General features: G+C 28.6%; 2 protein-coding genes, 1 long non-coding RNA gene and 1 pseudogene across 6 annotated transcripts; 1 reads left to right on the top strand and 3 right to left on the bottom strand.

Moving 5' to 3' along the window:
- Nucleotides 1–272: 272 nt before the first annotated feature.
- On the bottom strand, nucleotides 273–1,129 carry LOC132919146 (uncharacterized; annotated as a pseudogene).
- A 3,836-nt stretch (nucleotides 1,130–4,965) lies between these two features.
- Nucleotides 4,966–8,832, bottom strand: LOC132922023 (ufm1-specific protease 2-like). The gene is made up of 9 exons (XM_060985323.1): nucleotides 8,604–8,832; nucleotides 8,307–8,513; nucleotides 7,997–8,233; nucleotides 7,439–7,643; nucleotides 7,128–7,367; nucleotides 6,501–6,653; nucleotides 5,809–5,935; nucleotides 5,254–5,507; nucleotides 4,966–5,198 (listed from the first exon to the last, which is right to left on the bottom strand). Exons 1-9 carry the CDS (start codon nucleotides 8,649–8,651, stop codon nucleotides 4,990–4,992), a joined length of 1,680 nt encoding a protein of 559 aa, XP_060841306.1. The 5' UTR covers nucleotides 8,652–8,832; the 3' UTR covers nucleotides 4,966–4,989.
- Nucleotides 8,833–9,921: 1,089 nt separating this feature from the next.
- Nucleotides 9,922–11,167, top strand: LOC132921253 (uncharacterized). Of its 2 annotated transcripts, XR_009660845.1 has the most exons (3): nucleotides 9,922–10,210; nucleotides 10,530–10,706; nucleotides 10,789–11,167. It is a non-coding gene; the product is annotated as an uncharacterized LOC132921253 (long non-coding RNA). The 2 variants fall into 2 exon arrangements; XR_009660844.1 differs by lacking the exon at nucleotides 9,922–10,210 and having other exon boundaries at nucleotides 10,233–10,706.
- A 3,713-nt stretch (nucleotides 11,168–14,880) lies between these two features.
- On the bottom strand, nucleotides 14,881–22,336 carry LOC132920411 (uncharacterized). Of its 3 annotated transcripts, none has more exons than XM_060982795.1 (9): nucleotides 21,724–22,336; nucleotides 19,119–19,266; nucleotides 18,875–19,039; nucleotides 18,538–18,813; nucleotides 18,204–18,455; nucleotides 18,001–18,145; nucleotides 16,370–16,509; nucleotides 16,200–16,287; nucleotides 14,881–16,115 (listed from the first exon to the last, which is right to left on the bottom strand). In XM_060982795.1, the coding sequence occupies exons 1-9, from the start codon at nucleotides 21,822–21,824 to the stop codon at nucleotides 15,229–15,231; spliced, it is 2,202 nt and encodes a 733-aa protein (XP_060838778.1). In that variant the 5' UTR covers nucleotides 21,825–22,336; the 3' UTR covers nucleotides 14,881–15,228. The 3 variants fall into 3 exon arrangements, with proteins under 3 accessions (XP_060838778.1, XP_060838776.1, XP_060838779.1); XM_060982793.1 differs by having other exon boundaries at nucleotides 19,119–19,269; nucleotides 21,724–22,329; XM_060982796.1 differs by lacking the exon at nucleotides 21,724–22,336 and adding an exon at nucleotides 19,391–19,676 and having other exon boundaries at nucleotides 19,119–19,269.
- Between the last annotated feature and the right edge of the window lie 1,640 nt (nucleotides 22,337–23,976).

Raw genomic sequence — 23,976 nt, 5'->3', positions numbered from 1 at the left:
AAAAAATATTATATTTATTGATGAAACTATAAATGTTATAAACTTTTCAGAATTCAGTTATATAAACAGTGAAACCTCTATATAGTGGACATTTTATGAAGAATTACAAAATATCCATATTATAGGGACGTTTATTAAAATATGATTGATTTTAATTTTAATTTATTATTTATTATTGTGTATATATGTGTGTGTATTTATGTATTAAAACATTGGTTTATAAATGTTAAATATTTATGTATACAATTAACAAAAACTGTTATTTTTTTTTTTTCTGTAATTTGTTTCTGTTCTTCGCAATGGACTTGCAAATTGGCTACCATTTATAATTCGATCTTATCTTCTTTATTTTTAAACTATTTATTGTTTTCCAAACTTCTTCAAAAGTTAGGTTGTATATAAATTATAAACTCATATTATTCATCTTCTGTTTCGAGTTCAGTTTTTTCTTTGCTCAAATTGTCTAAAGTACAATTGACTATATCTGATATTATTAGGTAATGTATTTTCTTCTGTAAGGATATTTTCAACTATAGAAATATAGTCTTCAATTTTAACAGTACACAGTACAAGTTCTAAGAATATGTTCAAATTTGTATTATTTTCGTGTTCCGTTACGTATTCTGTAGTATCGGATGAAAAAAATCCCATTTTTTAAAACAGTTTTTGACCATCTTTAGTTTAATATTTTTTAATGCGGATTTTATCCAAAAAGTCGTATTTAGAACGTTAAGCTATTTTTTCTCTACACCTTGATCATCTATGGATAAAATATGACGAAGTAATAATCGTTAGCGATAATAAACTTTAAAATTTTAAATTATTCCTTGTTCTAGTAGTTAGCAAATTGAAGTTGTATTTGTAGGTAGGAATATTAGTTTTATATTTTTTAAATTTAATGTATCAGGATGTGAGCTAGCACTATCTAGAAATAAAATTATTTTTTCTATTTTTCCATTCCATTTTTATGTTAAGCGACATTAACCAGTCTGTCATTCAATCTCGATTCATCCACCCTTTACAATTAGCTTTCCAATGAACACTTAACGTTGATACATTTACGCCTTTGAAACAGTGTGATTTTAGTGATTTTTCCAATTATTAACGTTGTTTCAAATTCCCCGATCATATTTACACATAATAAAACAGTAGAACGATCTTTAGTTATTTTTCCCTCTACGACAAATGTCGATTTTTAAACACAATATTTTATCAATAAGTGCTTGAAAAAATAAACATGTTCCATCACAATTGAATAAATTTTAGGTTCATAATCTAATTTTGGTACCATGTTTTTAGTGTCCATAACTCCATGTCCACTATTAGGAGTATCCACTATGGCACCATTAAGAGGTTATAACTCCTATTATATACATACGTTTTTCCCGGGGAATTTAAAAGTGTCTACTATAGGGAGTGGTCCACTATTGAGAAGCGTCACTGGATACATTAGTTTATGTTTTAAATATATGGGTAAAATAGAATAATTTATGTTCAGTAGTTTGGTAATTATGATCAACTGACTATACATTATCTAATATATTAAATACTCATAAATCTAATATATATCTGCTGTTGCAATAACTCACAAAATATATTTTACAAAAATAATGACTAATGCCCAGTGGTTACACAAAAATATAATTGTAAATATAATATTTCAAACTATAACCTAACATAAGTATATGGTAATATAGTATAATATATATTCTAACCAGTCTAAGCAGTTTTTAGAAGAACGAGTTCTAAAAGGAACGAATTCCTTTTTATAAAAAAAAGAACAAGGAAATGAACGAATTTTTTTTTTTAAGAAAAAGATCGAACATTTTTGTACCTTTCGAGTTTCAATTTACACAGATATTGAGATATTTAAATAACTAAAATTAAAATATATTTTTAAAAGTTCATTTAGAAGTTATGAAAGTATTTTAGTATACAATTCACTAATGCCCTCAAGTGCTCCTGTCGAGAGATTTTTTTGTACTGGATCCAATAATTCCAATTATGTAATGACCGTTAAACGTTACCGACTATGTGATAAACTATTTGAGAAATTAGATCTTCTAAAATAGGACAAAATTACTTTATAGTCTATTATAATATAATATTAATTTATATTGTTTAAAAATAATGAATAAATGAAAAAAACTATAGTCAATAATCAATATTATATATCCTTTAACTAAAATAACTAAATAGTAAATAATAAAATAATGTACCTATAGCCTATATAGGTATGTATAATTAAAAAGTGAACTCAAAAATAAATAATTTACAACGCTTATGTCGCTAATTAATTAATGATTATACATGCATTTTTTTTTTCATTTAACCAGTATTGCTATTTCTATAATATATAAATGTATATATGTACAAAAAAACATTGATGATTAAATAAGAATTTTTATTTTATTTAGAACTAAAAAAAGAAACTCGTTCATTTATCAAAGGAACGAATTCCTTTTAAGGAACAAGGAATGGAACGAATTCCTTTTTATAAAGAACTTGCCAAACACTAACTCTAAGGTTATACACAATACACATTATCATTGTCTAGCTAATCGCTCTGGATAGATTTAAAAAACAATAATAAATTAGAGAAACTTCAAAATGCACATCCCTCTTCCCGTCAAACAACTATTTTATCATTATCCTAACAGTTTTAATATCTAACTATCAAACTTCAGTACTTCTCATGAAAATTTTCTATTAAGTAAATAAATACATACATAGGCGCAAATAGTGTTTGGAATTTGGGAGGGAGCGCTGTAACTCAGGTCCGTACTGGATACTTTTATGATGCTTTTAAATTATCAAAAAACCATTAAAAAAATACATAAACATATACGTACATATATTTATACCGTTAAACATCAAATTCACATAATATATTATTTTTAATTTTAGTACACTATTATTTTTAAACCTAGGTAATTATAATAATTTTATTCTTCTCTCAGTTTTACTAAAAGAATTTAGATAAATATATATACCTATCTTTTTCTATATTAAGTATACCCAAATTACTAAATCCTAAATCAGTTTTGAGCCATAGTAGATCTTTTCATATTAAAAATTGAGTACACTTTTGAATCGTTCATTGTATATTATCAACAGACAACAATTAATGTGGTCAATGTGGAGAATCTACAATGAATTTATTATAAAAATCGATCACAGTTCACAGAAAATAACGAACTTTATAATTAAACAAAATAACATTTAAACACGGACACAAGGTTTAGATAAATATTAAATATATAAATTATATTATATAACTCAAATTGTGCTTTGTGCATTGAAACTGACTCAGCATAAAAATATATTCTCCAGAGTTGGATTGAACGTCAAAATGCATGGAAGAATATTGTACGAACTACGAGTCATAAATAGTATTATGTGACATTGTGATGCCGGTTGGACGTGTGGTCTATTCCACGATTTCTACTGAAATTTACCGATCGATTGTCATTTGTCGTCAGTACTGCAAATTTCCCACCAACTACCCGTAATTAGCTTGATTACGTGGTTATCGACTAATCGAATCATTCGTGTTCAATTGCACGAAAAATGATTATTCTCTCCAATGTATTATGTAGGTAGTTAAATCATTAGTTTTTGGGGGGCTCTAGCAATTGTAGAGGGGCTAAGCCCCACACCCACCCCCGCTCTATTTGCGCCTATGAATACGGTATATGTATATACGGCGTATACCTAAATACAATCGTGAGAGGTTAAATAAAAGTAGGTAGATACTAAATAGCATATTTTTTAATATAGAATGTTTTACCCGCATACCTACTTAGGTAGGTACTTGATATGTTTTATGTTTAAAATATCACAGTTTCTGTAATTTTACATCGATTAAATAAAAAAAATATTTGCAAGTAGATAGATACCGTTCTGCTGTACATTAGGTGCTGAGTGGGTCACTAAATTTAATTTGAATTCTAGATCATTATACACAAAAATAATTCAAAGTGAAGACGGATTGTATATTTTTTAGTTCCAGTATCAACTATTTTTTGAACATTGTGTTAAATGAACATACCTTAGCATACACATTAAAGATTTTATACATTTCTTACCACAAAACACTTATAGTCTGTAATTCTTCATGATTTTGATGAATTTTGTAACAATCTGAACTTCAAATGCTTATAAAAATTAATTTGACTGTGGTAATTTTTTTTTTTTTATAGTTAGGTTGAAAAACTTATAGAACCTTTAATTAAATTTTCAAATTTCAGATGTAAAAAACATAATCTTCAATAAATGAATTTCTAACTACAAAATAATTTATGAAATTTTGAGATTTTTTCAAAGTTCTAACTAAGTAATTATAAAAAAATATTGTGATGTTAAATGCTCGATATTTTTATCTAGTGCTTGTTACCAGCATTAAAAAAACATTTTTTTTTTTGATTGAGAAGATTAAAAAATTATATGAGAAATTGTATGTTAAATGGCCAACTTGTCGATTCATCGTGTGTTTTTATAGAGAAAAAAATTTCCCAAAGTTTAGTCCATGATGAATTATATCAAAAACCAGTTTAACAGCTTATATATATAGAACTGTACCATCCATAATAAATTATCTAAAAATTTAGAAATGTTCTGCTCAAGAATATATTTTAGACTTTAGTTAGTGGACTATGGTTTACTGAATTAAGAACACAAAAATCAAAACTATATATTTAATTGACTTGTTTTTTAAATATATATTTAACTATAAAACAACAAAAAAAATTCCTAAAATCACAGTCGTTTAATAATTGGAATAATTTTTAGAAACACTGAAATTTATATTTTAATTAAATGTATTACCAATATTATTTTTTTATTTTTATAAACTTTTTTATTTTAGTAATTATGATTTAGTTGAGTTTGACACATATAAGTGCATTCTATAAATGATAATATAATATAATGAATAGTTATAATTAATAACAGTACAAAATAAAATAAAAACTATAAAATGGTTTTATATTATATGCCATTAAAACTCAATGGTAAACAAAGATTATAAAATGTATCTTTTTTCCAAAATGATGCTTCCTTCCAACATACTCCTTTACCTTGAATACTCTTGATACTGTCAGAGCCTGTATAGTGAGGATCTAAAACCAAAAATTTAACTGCACCCAGTTCTTCATTGATGTCTACTCCTAAAATAGTGTGAGCAAGTACTCCACCGCCTAAAACATTAATCAAAATAATATTCTGAAATTATACCACTATTGCTTCTATTACCTATCATCACAGGAGTGCCATGTCTATCAAAATGTTCAGACAGTTCAAGACACACTGAATTTAATGTATCTCCTTGTCGCAAAGACATTATTCGACATGTAACATCTAAATGTGCGTTTAATACAAAAGAAACTTCCATTGAACCAATCCAATCACTAGAACCAACAAATGATTTACTTTTGTCACCCATATCAACTAAAATTTGCTGTATGTCACGTATGGAAGGCACTGGTTTATTAGTCCATCCTTGCCACCTATTATAACATGAGAAATAATAATAGTTGAATTTAGTTTGGCAAACATTACATTTAAAAAACTCTTTTATAGAATAGGAAAGACATTTTAAAAATGATGTATTATTATAGATAAAACTTTGATCACTGATATTAAATATAAATATAAATATATAATATTCTTATATAGCATTAAAATTAGATAAATAATACCTGTCACACATTTAACCTAGTTTTAAATATTCTATTTGATAGATTTAATAAGGTAATTTTAATACCTATATGATATTAACTATAATGTATATGGATTTAAAATACATACTTAAACCAAGAATATAATGTCTGTAAAGATCTGTATGCACAACCCCACTGATGATCATTAAAACCACCTTGACCATAGTGGTAAAATGTATATGTACCCTGAACTAATGATATTTTTCCATTTTTTACTAAAAAAATAAAATGTATTAACCAATAAACATAATGACAGTGAAGATGACAGAAAACAATTTAATATTATAAAATGGATTTATTTAACTTTAGTAAAAAAATAATAATTTAACAAGATAACCACAATATTTAAAATCATATTTTTTAATAAAACTAATCAATTTTTTAGTAGATTTCACTAATAAAATTATGTTTTTGTTTTAAATTGCCCTTAAAATCTCAAACACATATTTCAATATCTATTCTCACATTATACTCATTTATATTTTATGAAACATCAATGATATTAGATTACATTTTAATTTTTTTTTTTTTTTGTTATTTCTTCAGTTATTGTTGCTTCAATTTCATATTTATTTTACCTTTTATTTATTTCTATTCATATTCATGTCACATTCCCTCAATAAAACATTATCCATTCTTCTGAGCAGTTCTTGTAACTCTTCCTCTCTTCCCAAGCTTAATGCCATGCTGCTGCCTAAACGTACATAGTTTGCAAATAATAGATAGGTACCTAACACCTTAAACCATCTGATAATAATATATTTTTATTCTATTACTTACTTCCTGAAGGAGACAGACCTTCGTGTACATTTGTCAAAAGTCCATCGTCATTTAAAGCTGGCTTAGCATCAAATTGATAAGCATTTGATATACGAAACAATGGTCTATCCATGGACAAATGAAAAGCATTATGTAATTTTTTTCTTAAATTACCTATCAAAACAAAAACAATTAACCATAGTTAATTTAAGAACATAAAAATGGCTTTACACCATAATATATTACAAGGTAATTCATAAAAGCATTAGTATCATGTGTTATCTACTAATCTTTTTTAAGTCTTAAATTCATACAACATCAAGTACATTTTAAAATCATTTTATCTAAGCAACCAATGACCATAATAAATCACAATAAAACTGAAGTTAATTTATTTAAAAATATATTGAGACTAACAGTACTTAAGTTTACTGTAGTCGAATTCTAAAATTTTAAATAAAAGCACATAATAATAGTAAATTTGTGGTCAGACAAAAATTGGTTAATGCAAAAATGCACTCTTTTCATATTCCTTTATATTTTGTACAATAAACTATTGTATAAAATATCATTAATAACAAAATAATAATGAATTACTCATAATAACATATGATCTTAGTGATTTAAATGTATTATTAAGATACATACTATACGAATCTATCTGATTGTGTGAACAAACAATTGTTACAAAATGGCATAATTTATCAGGCAAGAAATGATGAACAGCAGGCAAATCTTTGGGATTTGAAACCAAAAATGATTGAATTGATTGTACATTCTTAACTATACTACCATAAATCAAATTGTATGCCTGTGTATATGTGGCTTTTTTAGGAACCACACATAAAACGTCTAGCTGGCAACAAACAAGTTCTTCATCAAAAGGTTCTAAAAAACAACAACTCATATTTAACCCACAATTTTCCATTGATTTTAAATATGTTTAATTTAAACTTTACCATTTGTTTGATGAATTATAGGGAAATCAGATATATCTGTGTTTTCGGTTGATGCATTTGATAAATTTTGATACACAGATATATTTAAAACTTCATAATCCAATTTATTTGTTTTTACTTTTATTCCATCAATAGTTTTGTTTTCTTCTAATTTTCCAAAATACTGTTTATTTTCTTTGATATAGAAAAGAGGTTTTAAACCAATCTAAAACAAATACAACATTTTAAAATTATAAAGTTATAATTATAATGTACATTAAAATTAGTTAGGTACTAAGAATTTAATTTTAAATTCAAAATTAATAAAATATCAAAAAAACACCGGTTGTATCTTACACTATTTTGACTATTATAGTTACTCTTCCTGATCTAAATATAATAATTTAAAAACTAATTTTATTAGTTATATTAATTGTAATTTAAATCAATTTCTCAAAACACATTCTATTACCACTTAATGTTATCACTTATTAAAATGATAGGTATTAGATATTTTGTTTTATTATTGATTGTTCAGTTAATTTATTATTAAAGTAATCTTAGTATTTATAAACATACCTTTTTCTCTAATAAACTTGCAGTATATAAAGAGTCACAATCGTTAATTTTTCTATCAAGTTCCAATTTCATACAAGTTCTAAAATATAACAAATTATTGCTTAATTCCTCCTTTGTTTGAACTTGAAACTCAAGTTTTTCAGATTGGATAGCATCATCAATTTTTTTCAATTCCCAAAGATTTATTTGTGAACCAACTATTTTCAAATAAAGTGAATAATTTTCATTAAATTGATCCTAAAATGAGATGAAATACTTAATCATTAACAATAGCTTATAATAGGTATTAATTAAAGATATATGTATGTACATTATCCAAATACTCCTGGACATTTTCAATTAGATCAGCATTTCCAGCCAAACCACAGGTATTCAAATTGTAAGGACAATTATCGTCTACATTGAAAGATGAATCCACAAAACCAATTATATAGGTTTTCAACACATTTTCCACATTAATGTTAACCCCTAGTAGAACAAATGCGTTGATTTTTGATAAACCATTTTTCTCTAGGCCCTACATAAAATTTAAAATGTTATTATAATGTTAAAAATCACAATTTTCAAATTAATACTTGGTGTATAAAATTAAAAAAGTAAACATTACCTGCAATACGTCTTTACAAATGACTACTTCACGACGGATCACATCCATTATGTGTACGTAAAGATGAACAAAATTGCAAATATTCAACGACTACCTAATATGAACTCTCACTAAGCACGTAACACGTCATCTTGATACTTGATTATCGGGTGAATGTATACTATTCTATTCTACTAATAAGTCTAATATTATCTATTGACAAAATCGAACACCGCAAGAAATGTTATCACACAAAAATGTTAGTTATCACTTATCACATTTATATCTACAGAAAATCGAAGTCGTAAAAATTGGGAAATTAATACCCAAGAATGATATTTTCTAAGACCCATATTTTTCATAACATATTAACATGACTTATGAGTACTAAATACTTATGTATTATTCAACAAGTCACATTGTCACAAGAATACTTTTTAATGGAATTACTTTTAGAACCATAGGAGGAAATCGAGGGGGAGCTTGCGGGGACTAAGCCCCCTCAGAAGTTTAAAGTACAGGTCTTAGCATTATATAGGTGTAATGAGCATACATTGCTCAGCCCCCCCTACAGTAATTTCACTAAATTTCCGCTTATGTTTAGAACATTAAAATGTAAAACTATTGAATACCTATTTTTAATTTTATTATTTAATATTATTTGTTACTATCGTAATTATTTTCCTTATTAATAAATAATATGAGCATTGAGTAAGTCGCTTAAGTATCTTTTATTAGGTTCGTAGGGCCTATGACCTAGGTCCTAGGCTATCTAGATTAATGTTGCTCAACCCCAGGCTCAGAGTAATTACTCTATGACTCAACCTAGTATTATGGTAACAAACTATTAAAATAGGTACTTTATTCTTTATGACACGGTAAATTAGTAAAAATATATGAATATTGCAGGTGATGTAAAATTAAAAATAATAATAAATTTGGATAGCAGTTAAATTATTTTTCATCATCATAAAAATTAATGATTGTATAAAATAACTGTTGATTTTTGTAAATCGAGTCAATCAAAATCGTTTTTTATAGGTGCTTTGTACCTATTTCAAGATAACCAAAATGCAGGTCAGAGTGAAAATGTCTCCGTCATGTGCTTTTGATGTATATCCCGATGCGCAATTTACTGATTCGAGCCAAAGGTTAGTTTTTTTATAGTGTGGCGAATTATGTATACCCCTCCCCCTATCGTAACAAAAATCAAACAGTACGAATGGAATTTAAAAATATTCATAATATAATTTTAATTATATATTTATAGTGAGTAGTAACATATACATATGTATTACTAAAATAACAATTGATTGTTTATTTTTTTGTTGAACGTGCCTACGGGCTGACTATAGTCTATAATAGTAGATCTATTTTCAGTACGTAGAGGCGATGAAAAACGAGCCTCACGATGATTATTGCACATGCGTAACTCTACTAAATTAACCAGTCGCGTACATACGCATGTGCATGATTAACTAAGTTAGTTAATTATGCGCATGTGTGTGTAATTTTTGTAAACAAGTACAAAATCAGAGGCGAAGTATAGCGGTGCTTCTCTGACGTCATTGGAAATACGCTGAAATACCGGCGTTTGTCAACGAAATGTGATAAGTGGTATTCGACAGGTGCTTATGGTGCGTATTATGGTGGTGCTATAGATAGTAACCTAACTCAATGATCTAAATGGACGCTTGTTATTGTTGAAGACTGAAGTAGTTATAATAACAATTATTAGTAGACATTATTAAGGCCAGTTTAAAATGTTATAAATGTAATTTGTGAAAAAATGGAATTATATAAATTAATATATTGTTAGAAAAATCTAAGTAAAATAAAACGCGATGTGCGTCTGTGTGTTGAAAAAATACTTTTGTTTAATAATTCTATATCGATATATTAAATATATTATATTATATATAAATTATAAATATATATATATAACAGTGCTCTTAGTAAAAAAGATCGGCAACAACGATACAGGGGATAGCACCGAGAAGAACTAAAATAACGTGAAGCAGAAAGAAGGAAAAGTAAACAAAATGTACTTTTCCAACCTACGACAAGCTGTTCAGATTTTAATAGTACAGAACAAGCACCGCATAACGAACATTTCAGTGAAAAGTAATATTTTATAACTATCTTCATTGCTCTGATAATATACTGATTTTTATTCAACTTTTCGTTTCAATTATCAAATTTTCAGTGTAGACATGAAGAGTGCTCGTAAAAAAGAGCGTCAACGAAAATATAGGGAATTGCACAGAGAACAACTTAAACAATACGTGAAGCGGAAAGAAGAAATATCAAAAAAACGTTCAGCAGAGAGAATATGATTTAGAGGAAGCAGAAAGAATGAAGTCAGCAATATGTACAGACGTACAGTCCATTGCAAGTAATTCGAATTCAGATAATGTACAACAAAATTTAATCAGCGATCTGCATCAAGGCACCACACGACATTTGGAAATAACACAAAATAGCAATAGATAATATTCATTGGAGTTGTTGCATTATTACATTTTTATATGTCTTTGTAAATCTTTTAAGTACTTCATATGGAAATAAAAAACAAAATAGTCTTATGACATTAATTTAGAAGTTATTTCATAGTCATCTTATTCACCATCTATTTTTAACATTATTACAAAATGAAAATTGTTGATGTTTTACATCTGCCAGGCGTCCCGCGACAGCTCGATTTTTTTTTCTATATTGATTCTTATTTTCATTTATTTTTTATAATTACATAATTTATTATTAATTTTAATAGGTACGTAGATAGTAGATACATGTATTTAAAAATATTAACATAAATTAGTACATAAATATTTTGTATTTTCGGACTTTTGTCCTACTATATTATTTTAGTCCTACGGACTTTTCGTCCGTAATTCATATTATTCCACTCCCTTGGCACCACGGGAAGAACGACGATCGTGGCAGATTAAGAACGAAGATCCAAGGCGCAGACTCCGGTCGGTCTACCAAGACGACGATCAACTTATTATGTACTTTGTAATTGTACTTTATTATGTAACATATACTTTTTTACTGTAGTGGAACTGGGGCAAGTCGGGGGGGATTGTCCCCGTCTTCACCTTTGAAACAACTCTGTATAACTATTTTTTCCATAAAGGATGGCGGCGTCGCGGAGGCAATGTGAAAGCAGTTACCGCGGCGTCGTCGATTCAAACCTGAAAAAAAAAGTTCTAATACCTTCTATACTCTAGGAGTCTAGACCTTAATGGCTTAATCTAAAGTAAATCTTCGATTCAAATCGAACCTATGAGGTTTAAGATACCTACTAATTTTTAGACAATCGCATGACTTGAATAATTAAGTACTAAATAGTAAATATCCAAGTATACTTAAAGCCCTCCTACCGGATCTAATCATAGAAGGGCCCAAATTTAAATTTAAAACTCATACTTTTTTATTAAATTTTAATTTTTTCAAAACAAATTGATTCTTATATAATATGTAGTCTGCAGATTATTATTTAATAATAATAATAATTTTATTTATTTTCCAACTATAGTTTAACAATTTATAAGAGTAAAACAAAATTTAAATGACAGCTAGTAATTGGTCACTTCCAAGCCAATGGCTGTGCGGAAAGCGGAAGTGAGAGTTCATAACAATATTAGATTATCTAATTAGATTTACAATAATAATGTATACAAATACATAATATGCGAAAAGCATAAACAAAATTATAACAAAAATATGAATTAATATATAACAATATTGGTTTTGTACGTTTTTAAGAATTTAAGTAAAAAGATAAATGATAACTGATGCTATTTCACAAGTATTTACAAATGAAATAGTTTTAATTCAACATAGACAATTGTTATAATATATTAATATAGCATATATCATCAGAGATTTACAAAATTTCTAACTTAGTTAGTTAGAAGTTAGTTTGGTGAAAATACTAACTTAAGAGTTAAGTTAGAATAGAAGTTAGAAGTTAATTTTTTTAGTTTAAAATAAAAATTTAAAAAACCCGTTTTTTCATATTGAATGTATTACATAAATTAGTTATAATATAAGTGGGTAATGAACTTTAACTATTGGGGATGAATGAAAAATTAAATTTAACAACTGATATTAATCAAATTTTCAAGTACATTATAAATAATAAGCTTCATTTCTTGGAATATCATAATTCATTAGAATTTAGAATATATTATGAATTTTAACAAAATAATAAATATAGGTACAAACAGTATAACATAGCATATTTGTCTATATTGACAAATATATATATTTGATCAATTCTATATTGACACATAATTAGGAATTAAGAACTAAAATCAAGGTACATAATAAACAAAATACAATAAAGTTGATGGTGCCAATATCGATGAACTGTATGTCAGCGGAAACAGGGTACACTTCACTCAGTACCCTGTAAATATTTTTCAATTCTGTTTGTGGGACGTTAACTAGACCAATGGATCATAAAATCCTATAACTTACAATTTTTTAACTCATGCATTTTGTGCATGCGCTACACAACTTCATTTTTTTTAATGGCAATTGGCAACTCCTATTTTAAATATCATTTTCGAATAAATCAATGTTTTTCAAGTAATTTTGATCTATCAACTTGTATTCTAAACCTAACATTGAACTATTAGAGAAATTAGAGCTAGGTATAATTTTTAAAAAAAGTATTAATTTTGATTTTTTTTTTCCTGTATTACACCTCATAACTGTAAACTTATAAAATCAAATTTAATTATAATTTGAGTATAAGCCAAATAAGTTATGTACTTTAATCATCAGTAAATAAAGTATACACCTTACTTGGTCTCTGCAGTCCAGTGCATATTATAGTAACAAAGTTTAACAAACTTGATATGAATTTATTTATAAATTATTTTATACAAAATAAATAAATCAGAATCTACAATTCTATTTTTGAATAGACTAGTAAGCAAGTATCAACTCCACAAAAGTACATACAAAATAATAACACTTATAAGGAGGTTCCGAAGAATATTTAGATATTTTTGTATTGTTGTTATTTTCAAATTTTCAATAAAGACCAATGTTAAAATACTTTTTACACAGTATTAAAATTGCAAAATATTTCAAAAGGTATTTATAAATGTTTTCTAAGAAAAAAATTAGAGAAGTAAGACGATCACTGTTCAATCCTATGACCTTTCATTAAAAAAAAAAAAGTAAGTTAAGTTTATAAATTATTAATTAATAAAATAATATCATATTCTCAAAACTAATTAAGATTAAATTTGTTCTATTAAAATCTCTAACAATAAATAATAACTTATCAATTATTTTGGATTACATTTTATCAAATCTTGTATAGGTACATAATAAAAAAAAACAAATCACTTTATATTTTAAAGTATCTAATTTGTCTTTTTCTCAATATTTTAAGCTTTTAATTAACACTGAAATTTAATTTCATAAATTATAATAAATAATAATATATTATTCATGATTTCAGTTGCATCTATGTATATTAAAATTGTAATACCTACTGAAAATATTGATATTTATCTTTATCATTATTACTATTTTTTATTTATATATCATCTGTAAATTACAATACACTAATAGAAATACATACTAAAAGAATATTTAATTAATACTTACCATTATTTTAATATTCAATAATTCTTAATTCAAAATTATTCTTCCATTAGGTATTTTTATACAATTTCTAGGACCTATACAAATACTGAGTAAAATAAAAACCAATTTTATAGACAACAGTACTTAATATGTAAAATGTTATGAAAAATAACAGTTTATTTTATTATGAATTAGAAATATTAAATTCTTTGTAAATGCTTGTTTTAGTGAAAGCTGTTAGAAATACAGATGTGCAGAATAATTCCAGTAAGAATCTCCTCCTCAATTTTTTTTATAGTTTACAATTTATACAAAAATTGTATGTTTAATATTTTAGATTTTGTGCGGAGAGAATATTGGTTTTACAAGTTATTTTTCACAATTATATCTGAACACTTTTTCTAATAAAAAAAAAAATGATCGTATTATCAAATTACAGAGATTTCTGGTAATAATTTAGATTTAATTAATATTTAGTAATAGTTAATTTAATAAATAATTAATAATTGTTTGATAACAATAGTTAACAGAATTGTTTTTTATCATATGTTTATTATTAAAATCAAATTATGTGCACACCTATAATTAGAATAGTATGTAGGTATTCTTTAATAACTAATTCATCTAGTTTGACAATATTAAAAAGAATTTTTGTTTCTCTGAACAAAGTATTAAAAACAATTCATTTCACATAGTCTTAACATTTTGGATTATTATTTATTATTATTTTGTATACTATGTTCATTGTTCACTATAAAGTATATTGTAATGCAAATTACACACAATATATAAACTATAATGTACTGAAATAGTATTATCATATTTGTCAATTTAATATGAATATTTACATTAAAACTTACAACAGGTATTATAAGAGATCAAATAAAAACATTGAATAACAATAATGTTTTCGCTGTTTAAATATCACAGATAAATAAAAAAAAAAAAAGTACAACCGTCAGACTTATAAATTGTTACAGAGAATACTTGCAGTTCTAACACATCACAATGGCTGCAAGTATTTTACTTCATCTCAACTAGTGGTTGAATGAGTTGGATGTTGTTGGTACATTTGAATTTGTGGTGCTGGATATTGAACCAACATTATTTGAGACACTGGAGTAGCCTGTACTTGCTGATTTGCCTGCTGCTGTTGTTGTTGTTGTTGTTGAATGTGCTGTTGTTCACTTTGTGTATCTGAATCGATCATATCATCACAATCATCATCGGGATGTCCAGCTCCGTATTTCACCCTTTTGAAACGTCCATATAATGAAGAATATGGTAGATTATAATGTATAGCTGCCTGATTAATACTCATATGACCTAATCGTACAGACTCCAGAGCTTCCATCATAGCGTCCTCAGACCATGGGGTTGGATTGCTGCGGGACAATTCAATTTTCTCACGTTTACACCGGCCATATAGTGTTCCAGAAGGTATACCATAGTCGGCTGCAGCTCGTTGTACAGTTGTTTGCCCAGTTCGTATGGCATGCAATGCTTGGTCTAATTGTTCCTGACCCCAAGAAGTTGGTGCTGCATTGAATGGAGCAGCTAATCTAATTCCTTCTCGCCGCGCAATCTTATATAATGTACTACTAGGTATACCATATGCTTTACTAGCTTTATTTGCTGAAATAGTGCCAGTCCGCAGAGCATCTAATGCAATGTTTAAAGCTTCATCGTTCCAAGATTTAGCAGGTCCATCTTTTTTAGGAGTATCTATACCAGCTCGATGAGCCCGCTGCCATAATGTTGTAGAAGGAATTCCAAATGTTATAGATGCTTTGGTTAAAGACATATTATGTGAACGTAATGCTTCTAAGGCGTTTTCCATGTCATCAGCTGTCCATCCTTTTCCACCATTTGTACCATACTGTTTGTTAATATTGTTACTAGAACTATCTTCACTGACATCTGTAATTTAATAATTGTATATAAGTATTATTGATCAACAAAAAATAAAACACAGTATAAAATATTATATATAAATGTTAGTACCTCCTGCATTAGAAGAATTTGGTAATAATCCCAAAAGTTCGGGTGTTATCATCATTGTATGCATTGAATTGTCTTCATCATTTATATTCTACAAGACCAAATATAGTTAATATAATAAATTTAATAATTGATGTACTATAACATTTTATTATATAATAAATTATTATTACACGATCATTAGAATGTTGTCTTTCTATTCCAATTGCATCTGATGACTGATCAATAGTACGAAGTGTTTCAAATTTAGCACTTTCAAATTTTCTCTCACTTCCATCATTTCTCATCATATCATTTGAACATGTTGTACCAACTAAAATAAAAATATAACACTGGCATTTGAAATAATATAAAATATATTCATTTATTTAATTATGTATTAAATACCAGATTAATATTACTTATCATTAAGAATAGTAACAATGAGTAAAATATAATATAAGGTTACATTTTTAAATTTAATTTTCAAATTCAACCCTAAAATTAAACTATAAAATATGTTAGACTCATAGGTGCAACTAGAGCTTATATTTTTTTTTTTTTTTTTTGGGGGGGGGGGCTAAAAGTACCAAGACAACACAGACCCGCATACCTACATCAACACCCCATATCCACCATAATTTACATTAATAATACATACATACAAATTCAACTCTATAATTTTAATACAAATTTTCTGTCTTTAGTACAGTACACTTCTAAAACGTCTTCATTATTTAACAGTTAACAACATCTCTTTCGATATTCAGAACTGCCAAATTTGTGAAACGGTCTTATAGCATACTGGTTCATAACCAATTTTTGATACACTTATATTTTAGAATATATAAATTTACTCTAGTTTTAAATTAACATAAATAAATGGATTATTCTGAACGCAAAATTTCTCATGTAACTTGTGGGTGGTATAATCAGCGAATTTTTTTTAGATTTTAGAATGTAGTCGGCAAATTCATATATTTATACCCCTTCTCCCCCATCAATATTTACTAGCGCTAGCCCTATACGCATAACATGCTAAAAAATTAAACCATTGTAAAAACCAACATACGAACACAAATAATTTTCTTACCATCAAATTTCATAATGAGTTGATTCACTCTAATTTTTAAACTCACAAAGCTTAACGATTACTGAGCGTATTTGCTATATTATGTACTTGTAAGATGAAGACGACACACGGGTGTGACGTCCTCTTAATACACAACTTTAATTGTAACATTGAGTGTAAATGTAAAAAGAGAAAACCTTAGTTTTGTACAAACTCATTCTAAGTTTATATTTTGAAACTATGATAAACTTAATAACAATTCACATTAACATAATAGAGCCAAGGAAAGGTATTTAATGTTGCACTTCTAGTTTTTACTTTATCTGAATAAAAATTAAATATATTTAGTAAATTAAATTATAATTAGACAATAGGGCACAGTTTTTACCCTTCCTATAATCCCTGTAGAAATTAGAAACATTTTCATCAGTTGAACATTAACTACCATAGTTAATGCTATAAATCAATTTTACTCATTTGGGATTTAATTAATTTACGATGAATACCTGGAGTATGTTGAAAGTGATATCCTTCCAGATTTAAAAATGCCAAATACAACACTTATTGGAGCTCATATATTTTAGTATTATTATAACTTGTATTTATTATTTTAATTAATACTAAAATATTTAAACAATAATGGAACTATTTTTTATATCCTAACTGAAATATTGAGTTATTTTTATCATTTTAATAAATATTTTATTTATTCAAAAACTCATAATTATCTTAATTATTTTTTAAACCTATTACCAGCCATATCTCTATGTGTAGGTGTTGATGAGGGACTTGTATTATTTTTAACTGGTACTGGTGTTGCCCTTGGCCCAACAGGCTGTATATCAGGTGAAATATCAGCTTCATTCACTGTCATAACTGGACCTGTTGTGATAATCATCTGAAAACATCATAAAATAAATAAAATTTATAAAATAAAAAATAAATTAATATTTTACTTGTGAATGAGTTTGAACTGATGCTTGTTGCAACTGTGGTTGATTTGTATGTTGTGTTACATGACTCAATTGTTGTTGTTGCTGCTGCTGTGATGGTGGTATTGGTATGTGTACTATCTGAGGCTGTTGTTGGGCTTGTAAATTTAATGAAGGATGTGGTTCTAGTATGACCACTGGTAAATCTGTTAGTGTTGATTTAATTTCTTTCTCATCATCTTCAGTTGATGTTGCTACAGTCATGCAATGGATAGTCTAGAAAGAAAACAACTAAGTTAGACTCAACAATAATATTAATAAATTATTATTCGTTTCTTATTCAACGTTTAATATTTACATTTATAGATTTGTTTTCTTGATCAACATTAATAGGTGCAAAACCTGATTGTTCAATTCGATAATAACTTCGATTAAACTGATCTTGCTGAATTTGATTCGGACTCAATTTTTTTGAATAAGGAGAAGTTCTGCGCTGTAATTTTGTGAACACTCTTCCACCACTTTTTAAAGGCCCCAAAGGAGTTACTTCGGCCACAATAGATGTATCACGTTCATCTTCAGGCACTTCACATAGTCCTTTAATCTTTAACTGGTCTGCTGTCTTCAGAAGAGACTGAAAATACAATTAATTGTTTGATGAACTTTCTGCTTTTACAAAAAGCTTTTATACTTACTTGCAATTCAGCTTGAGACACATCTATCTCGCCCCTATATACAAACTCTATGATAAACTTGAGATCGTTAAAACAAACATCATAAGGCAATATAATGGTTGGATGTTTACATGGGTTATCCATCAATAATTTTTGGAAGTAAGACGAACAAGCCGATAAGACCACCTATTATGTAAAGTCAATGTTTATAACAAATTCATAAAACAAAGATAAATAAAAACATTTTGATTATTTAATCATTTACTTTATGTGCTTTGAGTGTGCTCTCATTGCAGGCAAGAGTAACATCAACAAACGATTCATTTCGAAGAAGCTGGTGAAACACAGAGGTCATATTTGATTGGTAATTGTTCCATCGCAGACAGTAGTGCTGGCCATTAACTGTCATTGTACTTCTGAAATATTTAAAACTAAATTTTTAAACTGACAATACATTATAGCCTACATTGTTTATATTTACAATAACATTAGTCATAACAGACATGAATAGATAAAATTAAATATAAAAATAATAACCTATTAACACTTTATATCCGTAGTATTTTGTGGTTTTGGGCGAGTTTAAATATTTTCTCGTATCCATAATAAAATAATAATTTACTTTATTATTTAATTTAAAATTAAATCATTTAAGTTAGAATGAAATAAGAAATATACATAGTTCTATGTTTTGTTCAAATTTTTTTTAAGACAAAACTATACATATTGTAATATTTTTTTTAAAATTGTGAAACAATTGTATGAATGAAATGAAATAGTTTTAAAAAAATGTAATTTTAATTATAAATAGATTAGTTGTAAAAATAATTATTCATTATTACAAAGCTTAATAAAAGAAATATTTGTAGTTTGAAAATTAAATCGCAAATTTTTATCATTTAGAAAACATAATTTAAACACTCGTGAATTGTTAAGTACAGATAGATATTTTATTTAAAAAAAAAATTAATAATAAGTTCCTACCAAAAAATTCAACTCAAAGAAATAAGAACGGATAAACACTTAACATTTTGTAGGGCATGTTTCATCATATTACTTTAAATTAATTCAAAAATACTTCAAAATCGATTATTTAAAAATTTTATATTAATTGAAAGTATTATAATTAAACCAGAATATCGTAATACTATAAACGTTTTTAGTAAATTAGGAATTACTGTTAAGGTTTTTATAAATGTATTTTTGTACAATAAAATTAATTCCAAAAATAGGTTATTGCGTCGGTACTAGGTATATGCATGCACCAACGCACATATATTGTTAATACAGCACCTATAAATAATGAAATAAATTTTACACCATATTACATTATCAAGATTCGAATATTCGAAATTTGTTTAATTGAAATTCGAATCAATAAAGAACAAAACGTGTGAATGTCAAAAGCAACGTAAAAAAACGATTTTAACATTAAAAACGTTAATTTAACATGGAATAATCCTATGTTGGAATATAATATTGTGTAAAACAATCCATATTCTAATATTTATTGAATAACTAAAACAACTGATGGGACGAGTGAACGACGACATTTTAAAGGTCGTCAAGGTCGAATGTTTGTTGGAATAGCAGTACTTAACTTCTATAATAGATAATATGACCAGGATTTTAGTCTCTAATGACTTTAAAGTATTGAAGTGTTAAAAGTTTTAAGCTAAGACTGTAGCTGGGATTCACGAACTATGTACAATGATAAACCATCGAAGTGGCATTATAACAAAAAAAAAAAAGAAAAGCGGTCATAAAATTGTAGTGCTAAGACAGGTACAAAGTTGCTTAAAATTACGCGTTCCTACAACATTAAGATGTAGTATTATTTTTAATTTTTTTTTTCGAAACCGTTTCCAATTCAAATCTTTGTTATGTTTCGTCGAGGGACTCGGAATTCAAAATGCCGATTGAAATAAAAATGTCGTTTTGAAGTGCTTAACTCAGGAAAACGAGAAAAACGAAAAAATAAAATTTCCCATGGGACGTCACACGAACCCAGGCGAAACGTCTCGATCGATTTAGCGGAAGCTGGCCAGCCGAACGAACACCGAACGGGGGGGGGGGGCGACATCCTAAAACCCGTGGACCACCACCCAATCATACCCACGACCGACGAGTTTTGGAGAAAAGAAAACGATGACAATGCGTCACCGGGTCGGAAAAGACCCACAAAATCTTCGAAAACTCGTAGGTAACGAAAGTAATAATATTACATATTATCGTTATGGTTATAGTTAGGACCTGCTGAGAAAAGCAAGTGAAAAGCACAAGTGGCGAGAAACAGAGCGGTGACGACAGTGAAAAAGCGTTTATTGCTCGACGCTTTCTATACATTTCACACCCCCTACCCACCCACTAGGTCGTAGAGGCGCGAATAAAAAAAACCTTTGCGATGGACGCTCGTGTGTCGCAAGCACAAGCCAGACGACTTGCCGGTACAGCATAATAATCATATTATATCAATATTATTAAGCGGTATGAACATCGCGATACGTAATATTATTAGAAAATAATATTATATTATTATTATTACGACAACCGCCCCTCGACCGCACAGCGTGAAAATCGCCTACGTCGAGCAAGGCGTACACATGAGGCGAGACGGCAGTGTGATATGTGAGTGGGCAAATGTGGCGTGGGCGTAAGGGTAGAGACTAGAGGGTGCTGGTGACGGTGGGTGGCAGAGAAGTAATGCGCACGGACGTGAGAAAAAAATAAAACGAAAAATAAATAACCGGCATTTTTTTGAGGGGAGGGGGGGAGAAAAAAAATAGAAATAAAAATAAAATGGAGAGGAAAGAATGTTTGTACAACGCAAACGGCGGCGACGGCGGCGGACGCGATTTTTACATACTTACACGGAGTTTCCAAACAAGGAGGAACGGACAATTTGAACGGCCGGCACAAAGCGGGAACTGATGATAAGCCTACATTTCGTTGTCGACCTCGTTCGTTCCATTGTGCGCCCGCGTTCGCGTCGTCGCCGTGGTGTTGTACGATGCGCTCGCCGGCCGCCGACGTACCGGTTGCCCCGGCAACCCCGTGCGGATCGCCGTCACCACCCACCACCCGCCGAAACCCACCGGACGCGTGTAGAACGAGTAACGACCGACCGCCGTGGATAGATGGACGGGCGGCGGCGGCGACCAAGAATGACGGTGAGAAGAGAGAGCGAGGCGACGACAGCACTATATAGCCGACGCGCCGTATTTAGTGTGTGTGTGTGTGTGTGTGGCGGAGAGAATTCGCTGGAACGACGTCGGTGGCAACGAGTTAGGGGAACTACGGTTTGCGGGCTGACGAATGTTGTTCGGCCGAACCGCCGAAAACGAGTCGATGAGCTGTGCTGTGGGCCGCACACTACTTCTCTCCTCTCTTCTCTTGATGTACAATATTGTATGGGCAACGGGTCTGTCCGTTTGTGTTGGTGTGTGCGTGTACGCGTCGTGGAGTGGACGATATACCATGGCGGCGGTACACCGAAAATCGATGAATATCATCGTCTGGCAACGGGACGGAAAAGAAACGAAAAATTGTTCTTACGGCGGCGCCGCCGCCAACGCGGAGAATTTATTTTGAGAACAGTTTTTATCGTGAACCGCAATAGTACCGATAACGGTAGTGGCACGCTTGACACGTACTCAGAATATTATACAATATTAATAAATCGTAAATGAACAGATCAATTCTGTCATGACTTTAATGATATTGGTGCCGTCGGGTTGTGTTTACGGCTCACCGCTCAATGTCCGCGTCTCATACTTGGATGATTAATGTGTTTGCGTGAATTCTATTTTTGCATCCACTGTGATCACCGACGTTTTCATAATACCACCACCGTAGCCCCACTCTTTAAATTTTGATTTTAATAATTTCTATCATTCGGGGGTTAACGCTTGATATAACTGTGTAAGTCGTGGGCCATTCAAGTCTTTCATGCCCCTCTGAAAACAAAAAGAAAATTAGTTGTAGAATTATTAATCCTAATAAACACTGTAAAATGTTCTGACAGTAATATTAGTAAATATTTCCCTTGAAATGAAACAAATAAAATTAATTGTATTTTAAAAAAATGCTGAGAAATTGCGTGTAAATTAAGGCAATAATGAGTGAAGCAGCCAGGCAGATCACCGTTACATTAAAATATTGTGGGTACCCAAGTTTAGTATTTAGATATAATATTATTGTTAATTTAGTTGAGATACAGAAATGTTAAAAATGTTATGTTTTATTTTCATTTTTCTCTCGCTTGCATGTATATCAAAAATATAACATGGGTCATTTTAAGGGTATTATTAAGTTTAATTAGCATCTTTGGTTCGATCAATTCGTCTAATACTTTAAATAGTTTGTAGTATCGTACACGAATATAATATTACGGATACACATTACTCATGCTACTATTTATAGACATATGCTTGTTGAAAACATAGAAATATGGAGTATATAGACCTAAGCACAATAAAAACACATTTTTCCATACTACTAAAAATTGTAACGCACAATATTTGTTGTTGCGTACACCCGGCCTTATTAATTATTAGTTATTAACGTTTACACTATTTTAAATTTTTGTGTTTGTCATTTTAACAAGATAATATATAATATATTGTAAATAATTTCACTGGACTGCAATAAATTAATATAATAGGTATGCACTAATAAGTTGTAGATAATTGTTAATTTCGTATTTTATGGTTAACGCATTCGTAACCGCTTTCTAAACCAAAATTTTAATAATATTTTTATCAAAAGTTAATTCATAACATCACAAATTCGATATCTTTGATATTAAAATAATACATTCGATTCATAACTAAATTAATTTTACCAGTTTATAGGTAAAATGTGAATACTAAAGATTAAAAAAAATGCATACATAAAAATATTTTGAGATCGACACGATGCAATACAATAAGAAATTATGCTTAATGTACATAACAAAATGTCTGAAACCTAATGTAAAGTTTTGTAATTTTATTTCGACAGTGAGCCATAAGTGAACGTAGTTGCTGCTTCAAAATGATGCACCAGACGCATACCACTAATCCATTTTTTTTTTTAGCTCAGTTTCAATTTACTTGTACATGTTATCTTTAGTTGTCCAAAAA

The sequence above is a fragment of the Rhopalosiphum padi genome, chromosome 2, assembly GCF_020882245.1.
Source record: "Rhopalosiphum padi isolate XX-2018 chromosome 2, ASM2088224v1, whole genome shotgun sequence".
Taxonomy (NCBI): domain Eukaryota; kingdom Metazoa; phylum Arthropoda; class Insecta; order Hemiptera; family Aphididae; genus Rhopalosiphum; species Rhopalosiphum padi.
Note: the sequence above shows the minus strand (reverse complement) of the source record. Positions and strands in the feature narration are given on the sequence as shown.